The 12,500-nt window shown below is 43.5% G+C and overlaps 1 protein-coding gene across 3 annotated transcripts in view; it reads right to left on the bottom strand.

The window, feature by feature from the left end:
• The window catches only part of LOC143281647 (ectonucleoside triphosphate diphosphohydrolase 2-like), a 106,499-nt gene that overhangs the window by 31,325 nt on the left and 62,674 nt on the right, over positions 1 to 12,500 (bottom strand). For all 3 annotated transcript variants that reach the window (XM_076586894.1, XM_076586895.1, XM_076586896.1), the window contains exon 5: positions 2,117 to 2,424. In XM_076586894.1, coding sequence (XP_076443009.1) covers positions 2,117 to 2,424 — 308 coding nt within the window. The remainder of the gene's footprint in view (positions 1 to 2,116; positions 2,425 to 12,500) is intronic.

Here is a 12,500-nt window from a genome sequence, read left to right as displayed (position 1 = left end):
TTCGGTGGTTTGTGGACTTCAAACTGATAAACAATTAGGCCATTTGATTGTTAATCGTTTCATCTCCTGGCCTCATCGTCGACTAATTTCACAAGGCTGATCAGCAGTGACAGAGAGCGCTACAGCCCTGGTCCCAAGAAGGCCCAACACAAGAGAGGAGACGGTAATAGTCCTTGTGCGCCACAGATGGTGCGACTGGACTCTTGGCTCGTCCCGGCCCACATTTACACTAATTACAAAATTAGTTTAAAAAACAACAAACAAACAAACAAACAATCAACAGCAAAAAACCAAAAACAAAAAAAACAAAAAAAACCCAACAACAAACAACAACAACAAACAAACAAAAACAAAACAAAAAACCCCACAAAAACCAAATACAAAACAAAACAACAACAAACAACTACAACAAAACAGGAGGGAGATCCGCAGAGTCTTGTGTGTCGTTTTTTGGTGCTGTGGTTCTTGTTCTCCTCCTCCTCCTCCTCCTTCTTCTCCTCCTCCTCCTTCTCCTCCTCCTTCTTCTTCTGATTATCCTCCTCTTCCTCCTTCTTCTTCTTCTGATTATTCTCCTCCTCCTCCTTCTTCTTCTTCTTCTTCTCCTTCTCCTCCTTCTTCTCCTCCTCCTCCTTCTTCTTCTGATTATTCTCCTCCTCCTCCTTCTTCTGATTATCCTCCTCCTCCTCCTTCTTCTGATTATCCTCCTCCTCCTTCTTCTTCTTCTGATTATCCTCCTCCTCCTCCTTCTTCTTCTTCTGATTATCCTCCTCCTCCTCCTTCTTCTTCTTCTGATTATCCTCCTCCTCCTCCTCCTCCTTCTTCTTCTTATCCTCCTCCTCCTCCTTCTTCTCATTATCCCCCTCCTCCTCCTTATCGTTCTTGTTGCTATCATTGGTGTTAGGGAACACATGAACATGAATGACTAAATGAATGAGTGAACAGTAAAATTGATTAACTAATAATCACTGACTTCGATTATCATTTCCATCAGTTTGGACTGTTCGTGCGCCTCGTGATTAAATAATATAACGAGCACGAAAGGGACTCAAAACATGTTCTCGGGGGTGTGTGCGCTTTGTGCGTGATGAAGTTATGATTGCTGATGAGAGCTGTGATGATGATGATGCTGCTGCTGCTGCTGATGATGATGATAATGATGAGCAGTTGTGTTTCCCTCCTTCTTCCCCCATCAAACTGTAGAAACATAACAGATTCGTTTTATTTAATCCCTTCTTGCGGTTAGTCAATTAAAACGAAATTCGTTTTACTTTCGTAGCTTTTCTCGATTGCTCACCTAAAACGAGATTCGTTTTACTTTCGTACATTTTCTCGATTGCTCACCTAAAACGAGACTCTTTTTATTATCGTAGCTTTTCTTGATTGACCACCTAAAACGAGATTCGTTTCATTTTCGTAGCTTTTCTCGGTTGCTCCAAATTAAAACGCTGGCCTGGTATTTCGTTTATCGTTTCAGTCAGGTCAGTATCACCTCCACAGCAGGTCATGAGAATCGCAATGCAGTCAGCATTCTCAGCTACTAACAGGAAGTCTCACAAACAAAGAAAAACAAAAACAAAAAACAAACAAACAAACAAACACACACACACACATAAAATGTCGGCAAATTAAGCAGCCGTCAAATTTCCTGGCGACAACGTTCAGTTGCTGTTGGATAGGAAACACAGACAGACAGACAGACAGACAGACAGAAACACAGACAGAGAAACAGAAAGACGCTAATGAGGAATGATGGCTTGCAGACAGGAAGAAACAGACGTGCACAGAGACGCGCGCACGTGCACACACGCACACACACATAGGCATACACAAACACGACACACAGACACATAGACACACACACACACACACACACACACACACACACACACGCACGCACAAGCACACACACACATACGCACGCACTCACACTTTAAAGTCCTAAAAAAAAAGGGGGGGGGGGGCGGGGCAGCGAAAGTAACACACAAACAAACAAAAATGCAAGGAAACAAAACAAACAAAAACGAAAATAACAAAAAATCCAACAACAAAACACACACACACACACACACACACACACACACACACACACACACACACACACACTACCACTACTCACCAGACAACATGCAAGGACTGTACAACCGCTTCTCCTCTTCCATCATCACCCCTCCTCCTCCTCCTCCTCCTCTGGCGCCTCCAGGTCCCCCCTCCCCCTGCTGCTGCTGGTGGAGAAGAAGTCTCCTCCTCACCTGGTCCGTCAGGTAGTTACTGCCGAAGCGCAGGTAGCTCTGGGCATAGAGATCAAAGCGGCGCTGCCCCACGTACACCTGGAACTCCTCCTGGTAGAGGGGCGTGTCTGGGAGGAAGGCCACCTGCATGGATCCCCCGCCCATCTCCAGCACCCCCACTGGCTCCGGGTGGGACCTGTCGGACAAAATGATGGCAGTTTTTTGGGTTTTTTTTGTTTGTTTGTTTTTCCCAATGCAGACAGGATGAGAGAACTCCCAATCATGGAAACATAACCCATGTTTTAACAGCTGGAATATGGAAACCAACCAGCTCTGTGAGCGTATCAGTCGTCAGATTAATTGTAATTGTATTTGTATTTCTTTTTATCACTACAGATTTCTCCGTGTGTGAAATTCGGGCTGCTCTCCCCAGGGAGAGCGCGTCGCTACACTACAGCGCCACCCATTTTTTTTTGGATTCTTTCCTGCGTGCAGTTTTATTTATTTTTCCTATCGAAGTGGATTTTTTTTCTACATAATTTTGCCAGGTACAACCCTTTTGTTGCCGTGGGTTCTTTTACGTGCGCTAAATACATGCTGCGCACGGGACCTCGGTTTATCGTCTCATCCGAATGACTAGCGTTCAGGCCACCACTCAAGGTCTAGTGGAGGGGGGGGGGGGGGGGGAATACTGGCGACTGCCAGTGTGATTCGAACCAGTGCGCTCAGATTCTCTCGCTTCCTAGGCGGACGCGTTACCTGTAGGCCATCACTCCACAGTATTGGTACTATTGCAGTGTGAGAGTGTCGGTTTAGTGAATTCAGGGTATGTAGTTCAAGTCGTTTGGAACAGCAATTTTATTTTTCAAATAATCTGGGGGAACCTGCATGGCTTCCACCATGGCTTTCACTTATTACCTATTTCCCCACTGACAAATAATGTATGCATAAAATGTCACACACACACACACACACACACACACACACACACACACACACACACACACACACACACACATGATTTTGTTGATTTTTTTTTTTATTGTTGTTAAAAATTTCTAAAAGTTTGCTCCAGCTGGACATTTGATGTTTAATTAAGTTTACAGTTAACTTTGTTCTAGATTCTCGCCCCTTTGTACATGGGTCTCTTTGTTTCATCTAGATTCACAGTATGAGGACAGACGTTTAAGTGAAGAACACACACACACACACACCACACACACACACACACACACACACACACACACACACACACACACACACACATTGTCCCTTGATGTCGCTGATATCCAAGTACAACACTGTCCGGCACAATGCACAGGATGCTGACAGCGCCAACTAGTGAAAGAAAGAAAATACAAATTTTGTCATGACGATTGAGCTGATGACCGCTGCTGCTGTTCGCAGTGTATGGTAGAAGGGTAGGGGTTGGAGTGTGTTGGGTGTGGGGTGGAGGTGGGGGTGGGGTGGGGGTAATGGGTGGTGGTAGTGGTGGTAGCGGGGTAACGACCATAAAGATGATGCGATAGTAATGATAATATTTGCATGCCTCTTGCTGCTGCAACCGTTCTGCATCGATCCCACACAACATTGTTCATCGCCCCATTTAGAGTGCGCCAGCCAAAAAACCAGCAGTCTCTCCCCCCCCCCCCCCCCCCCCCCCCCCCCCCAACAGCTATCTATAATTTCCTCGACCAATCCGATTCAACACGCTGCATACCAGTATCATCAAGACGCATACACAGCGCTTTTGGTGGATGGTTTTCTATCCAGACATCATCATAAACACGTCTTGCTGGCAAGCATCAGTTCCTAAAAGTCTGCAGCCGAATTCTTATCCCTTGTCTGCTGCACGCGAACTCTCTGTGGACGTCAAATACAGGATCTTTATCTGGGCATCAAAGGAATCGTCTAAATGGACTGGCTGGACACGGACAGACTGAAATGTATATGTCTATAATACACAAGTTAATGGCTAGGGCAATGGCAGGTTGTTTAGTGCGTGAGACTGGAGCGTAATGATCGGTGATTCTCTGGGGAAATAAATCACGGCGTGATACACAAAACATACACACAACAAACACACAAACAAAGACAAGCCAGTTTTCAACAACAACAACCACCGCAAAATTCATTCTTTTTCAGCCAAGAATTATCTACACACACACACACACACACACACACACACACACACACACACAGAAACAGAGACAGAGAGAGAGGGAGCGGAAGATTTTATTTTTCAACCACCATTTGTCACCTAGGGATCTTTTACCGGGCGCTATAATGAACAGTTTCTACGCAGACAAGCAGATTTTCGACAAAGATCGTTTTACTCAGAGAAAACACTAAACAGACAAAAAGACTGGGTTTTTTTTTTTTTAATCAAGTGAGAGAGAGACAGAGAGAGAGAGAGAGAGAGAGAGAGAGAGAGAGAGAGAGAGAGTTCCAAATCAGTATGTTGCCATCCGGAAAACTTTACTAGATGCTGTAATGCTTTTGAAAGGACAATACGATTTTCGATTTTTTTTTAAAAAAAAGGCCTTCCTCAGAACACAGTCACAAACAAATAAATGCATAAATGCATATATAGATAAATAAATAAATGAATAAATGAATACATAGAAAAATAAGTAAATAGATAGATAGATAGACAGACAGACAGACAGATAGATAGATAGATAGATAGATAGATAGATAGATAGATAGATAGATAAATAAACTGATTGATTCATTGATTGATTGATCAATTAATTAATTGATTAAAATCGCAGTCCTTTCTCGTTCTTCGGGCGTTCAGTATCCCCCTGTGTGTAACTGCTGACAAATTATAGATCGGAAGGAAAACGACTGTGAGAACAAAGGCAAAGCCTCTGTCTCTGTCCGCCCGTCTGTGTGTCTGTCTGTGAGTCTGTCTTTCTGTCTGTCTTACCCCTCCCGCCCCGCCCCGCCCCCCCCCCCCCTCTCTCTCTCTCTCTCTCTCTCTCTCCTTCTCTCAGACTGATTTCTTATTTTTGTGATGGAGTCTGAATAGCACACGAAAGCATGGCATGTTACATACGGTGATTGCTTTCGACTTCTCAGACGAAAAGCAGAGGAAATAAATCATGGTAACGGGGTGAGGTTCAGAGAAAACGCAGATACCTTCCTTTATTACTCAGGCTGGTATGGGAAGACCTGGGAAAATTCCTTGTAAATTGTGAAGATTATTTGCCACGTGCTGGTTGAAAACTGGCCGAGGATGAGGAAGGAGGGGGTGGGGTAGGGGGTGGGGGTAGTGGAGTAAGTAAATTACGGGAACTATTCATGAGAGAGAGAGAGAGAGAGAGAGAGAGAGAGAGAGAGAGAGAGAGAGAGAGAGAGAACACTGGAAGATGGCAAGTCGTGTTAACATGGAGGAGGGCAGTAAAACTATGTTTTGGTTTGTTCTTGTTCTTGGAAGAAAGCACGTTCTTTTACGATCCCGGACAGGTAACGAATGCTCCCACCCACCCACCCCCATCCCCCCCCCACCCACACACACACACACACACACACACACACACACACACACACACATATATATATATATATATATATATATATATATATATATGCAATCACCCAGTCTCTCCAGTCTCGAAGCAAACTACTCCTTTTTTAGTCAGAAAACGGGAGGAGAAGACACCTGATGAGAGAATGGTGAGCATAATATACATGGCCAGATAGAGGGTAATAACCACGATGATGATACAGTGATATTTGTATGCATGCATGCCTGTATTGCTGCTGCTGCTGCTGCTGCTGCTGCCTCCTCACATCACTCCAACCTTCTCGGGAAGGCGACCAGTGAGCGCCAGCCATAAACCACAGAGAATTTCCCCACCAGATCCAAACAGCCATTTCCATCGCACTGATTCAACACATGCATGTCCAAACGCACTCACGGCCCTCGGAGATTCCAGCTGGACACCATAAACACATCTTGCCAGCAGGCATCAAACTCTAAACGCCTGGCGGCATCTTGCTCCAGTGTGCTGTACACAGGCACTCTCTGAATGTCAAACACAGCATTTGTTCCTCTGAACGGCTAACATTTGTTCCTCTGAACGGCAAACATTTGTTCCTCTGAACGGCAAACAGAGCATTAATTTTGTTCCTCTGAACGGCTAACATTTGTTCCTCTAAACGGCAAACACAGCATTTGTTTCTCTAAACGGCAAACACAGCATTTGTTCCTCTGAACGGCAAACACACATTTGTTCCTCTGAACGGCAAACATTTGTTCCTCTGAACGGCTAACATTTGTTCCTCTGAACGGCAAACATTTGTTCCTCTGAACGGCTAACATTTGTTCCTCTGAACGGCTAACATTTGTTCCTCTGAACGGCAAACACAGCATTTGTTTCTCTGAACGGCAAACACAGCATTTGTTTCTCTGAACGGCAAACACAGCATTTGTTTCTCTGAACGGCAAACATTTGTTCCTCTGAACGGCAAACACAGCATTTGTTCCTCTGAACGGCAAACATTTGTTCCTCTGAACGGCAAACACAGCATTTGTTTCTCTGAACGGCAAACACAGCATTTGTTCCTCTGAACGGCAAACACGGCATTTGTTCAACGTCAAACACATAATTTGTTCCTCTGAAAGGCAAACACAGCATTTGTTCAACGTCAAACACAGCATTTGTTCAACGTCAAACACAGCATTTGTTCAACGTCAAACACAGCATTTGTTCCTCTGAACGTCAAACACAGCATTTGTTCCTCTGAACGTCAAACACAGCATTTGTTCAACGTCAAACACAGCATTTGTTCCTCTGAACGGCAAACACAGCATTTGTTCAACGTCAAACACAGCATTTATTCCTCTCAACGTCAAACACAGCATTTATTCCTCTCAACGTCAAACACAGCATTTGTTCAACGTCAAACACAGCATTTATTCCTCTCAACGTCAAACACAGCATTTGTTCAACGTCAAACACAGCATTTATTCCTCTCAACGTCAAACACAGCATTTGTTCAACGTCAAACACAGCATTTGTTCAACGTCAAACACAGCATTTGTTCAACGTCAAACACAGCATTTGTTCAACGTCAAACATAGCATTTGTTTCTCTGAACGTCGAACACAACATTTGTTCAACGTCAAACACAGCATTTTTCAACATCAGAGCATTTATTCCTCTGAACGGCAAACACAGCATCTGTTCCACTGAACGGCAAACACAGCATTTGTTCAACGTCAAACACAGCATTTGTTCAACGGCTGTGTTTTGTTCAACGTCAAACACATCATTTGTTCCTCTGAACGTCAAACATAGCATCTGTTCTGAATTCGTAGGAGCCATATACGTGCATTGATTGCTCTGGGGTGGTTTGTGTGTGTGTGTGGAAGAACTTGAACAGACACATTGTTATCTTCTGGAACAAAAAACAAAACGAAACAAACAAACAAACAAACTAACAAACGAACAAACAAACAACAACAAAAACAACAACAACAACAACAAAAACACAAACAAAAAACACAAGCACAAGGCAGTGTTTCTGACAAAAGAATTCTTCTTCAGACGAAAACCACTAACAAAGAAAACAAAATTTACACACACCCCTCCCGCCACCACCACTTGTGTGATGTCATAAGAGAAAACACCTCCCCTCCCACCCACCCCCAACCCCCCATTCCCCCCAAAAAAAAGACAATAAGAGAAAAAATATTTCCTGATCACTGTATTTTCAACCAGAAAACGGGTTACCATGTGTGGCATTGTTTTTTTGTGTGTGCTTCAAACTGACTATTGATGGAACATACTCACAAAAGTTTCGAAAAAATAAAATTTTCAAACATAACGAGAAAAATACTTTCTGTTAGTGTACTGCTGTCGCCCAGAAAAAAAAACTTTACTTCGTGTAGTAACGCTTTTAAGTGGAAAAAACAAAACAACTTTGCCGACACGAACTGTCTTCCAGTACAGACACATAATTATAAGAAACAAGCAGATGAACAGAAAATGACACCCTGATCAGTACTATCATTACTCAGGACGACAACTTTGTCACTTGAGACCATTTTGCCGGGAGAGGCTTCATCAAGTTTGGGGAATCTAAATGAGCGGCGTGGGAGTAATGCTACTGAAACGGTGCAGATGATGGGGCAGCAGAAAAAAAAGAAAAAAAAAAGTTTGGAATGACCTTTCTAATTTAAAACTGTTGAAGGCTGAAACACAAAACAAAACAAACAAACAAACAAACAAACAAACAAAAAAACCGAAATATTCCCCTTCCTTTCTTTTACTCTTTTGAAATTTTTTTTAAATTCATTTTATTAATTTTCATAATGTACTTGCATTCATCTTCGTTTCCTTTCCTCATTTAAAATATAGTTATTCATTTTATCAGTTTCTGTAATGCAATTCGAGAGGTAACTATGCACAACAACAACAAAAAAGAGAGAGAAAAAAAAGAAGAAAAACGATATGGTGTAGAATGTGAAAAACATACCGCCTTGTACCTCGTTCGTTCGTTTATTTATTTATAGTCTGTTCATCTAAGATGATGATAGGGGACTGAAAATAAATGATATTATTATAATTTGGATTATTATCACTCCTATCTTAATGATGATTGTTAGTATTAATTAGATATCGACATTCATGTATATTCGAATGAAAAGGGGGGCGGTTGAGGTGGAGAGGAGGGAGGAGGGGGGGGGCAAGGGGAAGGGGACTAAAAAAGGAAGAGAGAGAGAGACAGACAGACAGACAGACACACAGAGAGAGAGAACAGAATGTGAAAAAGATCGAGTACAAAATCTAAAATGGAGAGGGTGAGTGTCAGGGATTGGAGAAAGAAAAAAACATAATATTGGAAGGGTGTGTGTGAGAGGCAGGACGGGGGAAGCGGGATTAGGACAAAAAAAAAATCAATTATCAAATATTGTATGCACTGCTTCTAAAGATTATTAGTTGAAAAGAGGTTCATGTGGGGACCTACAATAAACAACCAACTGGACTATTTAACACATAACTAGGTAACTTTAATAAAGAACAGTTTGAAATAGATAACTTTTTCCACAAAAAAAAAATCGATAATAGGTATGGTGTAGACTGTGAAAAATATACCGCCTTGTACCTTTTGATGAAAATATTCCTCCTATTCCTCTCTTCCTCCTAGCCCCTTCTTCACCATCTTCTTTTTCCTCACCTCTCTCTCTCTCTCTCTCTCCCCTATTCCTCCTCTCCCATCTTTTTTTCCTTCTTTCCCACCCCCCTCCTGATCCTTTCTATTCATTTATTTTTCCTCTCATAGACGCCATCAACTGTTGTGACGGAAGCATTCCTAAAATGCACTGAACAACATATACAACAAAAACAACAAACAGACAAATAAATAAGCAGATAGATAGCTGGAAGTATATATAGATGGGTTGACAGATAGATAAATGAGTAATTAAATAAATAGATAACAAAACAAACAAACAAACGAACAAATAAATAAATAAATAAATCTTAAGAAATGACAGACTGACAGCGAACATAAAACGATTTGTTGTCAGGTCTGAAGTCTACACAGATTTATCCAGAAACTAAGCGCGTTGGGTTCCGCTGCTGGTCAGGCATCTGCTTTGTCAGATGTGGTGTAGCGTTTATGGGTTTGTCCGAACGCAGTGACGCCTCCTTGAGCAAACTGATACTAATACTGATACTGACACTTATCCAGCAACAACAACAACAACAAAACACACATATCTCGTGTTTTGTAACGCGCGAAAGCTAAAAAGGGGGAAATGATAAACCAGGCAATGGAAGCTAGCACCATGACCATCTCGCCAACCAATAACAGATGCCACCGGTCCGTGAAAACACATGACACCGGCACCGGCATGGTATCTACAAGACAGCAAGGGAATGACAGACATGGGAGGTTCCTGGCCCGTTGCACTGAGAGGGGAGAGAGAGAGAGAGAGGGGGGGGGGGGTGAAACAGATCAGGCTGGAGATTACGTCACTCTTCATCTACTGACGCTGTGGGGAGAGATATAATGATGTCAGTGAGTCAGCACCCCCTCCCCCTTCCCTGGCAACCCATCCCCCCACACCTCCCCGCACCCCCCCCCTCCCTCCGCCCCTTACTCCCCTCTCCCCACCCCTGCCATCCTAATAACGGTACAAGGCAAAGCATTCACACACTACAACGCAAACCATTCATTCAGTACAATGCCATTCATACAGAACAACACAAACCATTCATACAGTACACCGCGAAACCATTTATACAACACAAGGCAAAGCCTTTCAGACTCGTTGGTTGGCGGGCCCATCTCTGTGACTCATTCTATCAAAAGCATTTCAACGGAGACACATCCCACCCACCCGCCCCCCGTCCCGTCTCTCAACCCCACCACCTCTCCACCACCCCTTTCGCCCTCTGCCACACTTCACAGAACAAGGGCAGACCATTCAGATCTGTTGGCGATTGATGTCTGTGTCACATCATGACCCTCTGTGCTAAAAATACGTGTACAGTACCTTCTAAGAGTTTCTGAAATCGGCAAAGAGAGCAAACAACAAGGAAACTGTAGTTTCTAGATATGCGGATTTCTGTGAGCTGTCGAAAGAGGTTCTTCTGGGTGTTTCCGAGGAGGAGGAAGAGAGAGAGAGAGAGAGGGAGGGGGGGGGGGGGGGGGTATGGGGGGGCTGCGAACGTTGAAAGTAAAATCCAGAGCTCAGAAGACTTTTATTCCAAGTTCACTTCACGTTCATTTCACCTTTTAAATTCTTAAGAATTATGCACACGTGCGTGTGTGCATGAGAATATATATATATATATATGTATATATATATATATATATATATATATATATATATATATATATATATATATATATATATATTATATATATATATATATATATATACATATATGTGTGTGTGTGCGTGTGTGTGTGTGCGTGCGTGTGTGTGTGTGTGTGTGTGTGTGTGTGTGTGTGTGTGTGTGTGTGTGTGTGTGTGTGTGAGCCGCGCGTCCGCCAGCGTGTGTTTGAATGTCAGCGCGTATGAAAGTGTCTGCTTACTAGGTTGTACTTCAGTTTCTGAAATACTCTATTAAGCTGAAAATATACGACAATGTGCAGGATGCATGTACAGTATAAGCAGTGCAATATCAATGTTCGTGTTTTTTAACAGTTTCATAGTTATAATCACCACGTAGTTATAATCACCACATAGTTATAATCACCACATACGTTTATTGATTGCTAACAAGTGCAATGGTTTTACATGGAAAACCTTTACACACTTATTGCTCCTATTCAATGTTGGGTCATTGTCCAGTTACGTTTTACCGTACCTGATGTGATTTAATTTCTCTGGACGAGATAATAAAGTTATTCTCCGGTCCTCTGATCTTATTAGGTTGTTATGAATAATCACAACAATAATCTTCCACCTCCTCCACCCTTCCCCTCTTTCTTATTCTTTCGCTGTATTACAGCATGCAAGCATCCGTTTCCATCTCCAGTCGTCTTGACCTCGTCTTGCCACTGGATACAGACGGTCTCGGACAAGAGAGTGAGGTCGACGGTGCGCAACTCTTCCTCACTATAAACAAAGTCATCGCGCAAGTCATCAGTACAGGCCAGGAAATGCAGTGCCAGCAAGTCCCCGACAGCCGCCACCATCCCCTGTCCACACTGCGTCAGAACCTTCCGGGCGCGGATTGGCCTGACCAGTCATCTGCGCACCCACAGAGCCCAACCCACCCACCCCCAGGAAGACTAGATGGTCCTCGTCGATCCCGACGGACGAACCACACACACACACAGCATGCAAGCTCTCCTGACAACCCGTTAAATGAGAAACAAAAACCAGTGACATGAAATATGAAAGACGTGCTGACTGAAAAGGAACATCAAATACACGACAAATGGAAAAAGCTTTCCGAGGACCGGAATGGTAAATTGCACGACTATCTCATCGCCTCCAGACTGACAACTGCTTCAGACAAGTGAAACACGTGATACTGGAATGGTATCTACGAGAGAGAATGACAGACAGGGGGGTGGGTGGTGGGGGTGTGGGGGGGGGGGGGGTTCCCACTGCACTGAGAGGGAGAGAGGTGCAACAGATCAGTCACGAGATTACGTCACTCATCAGCCACGCTGTTCATGAGATGCACGGTGTGAATCAGCACCCTTCAGCACCACTCACCTCCTCTACCCATCCACTCCCCCATGCTCCTCACTCACTCCTGCCACCCTGCGGTACGAGGGAATCCATTCTCTGGT

This window comes from Babylonia areolata, chromosome 4, assembly GCF_041734735.1.
Source record: "Babylonia areolata isolate BAREFJ2019XMU chromosome 4, ASM4173473v1, whole genome shotgun sequence".
NCBI classification, from domain to species: domain Eukaryota; kingdom Metazoa; phylum Mollusca; class Gastropoda; order Neogastropoda; family Buccinidae; genus Babylonia; species Babylonia areolata.
The sequence above is the reverse complement of the archived record's forward strand: the minus strand, read 5'-3'. Positions and strand labels throughout refer to the sequence as shown.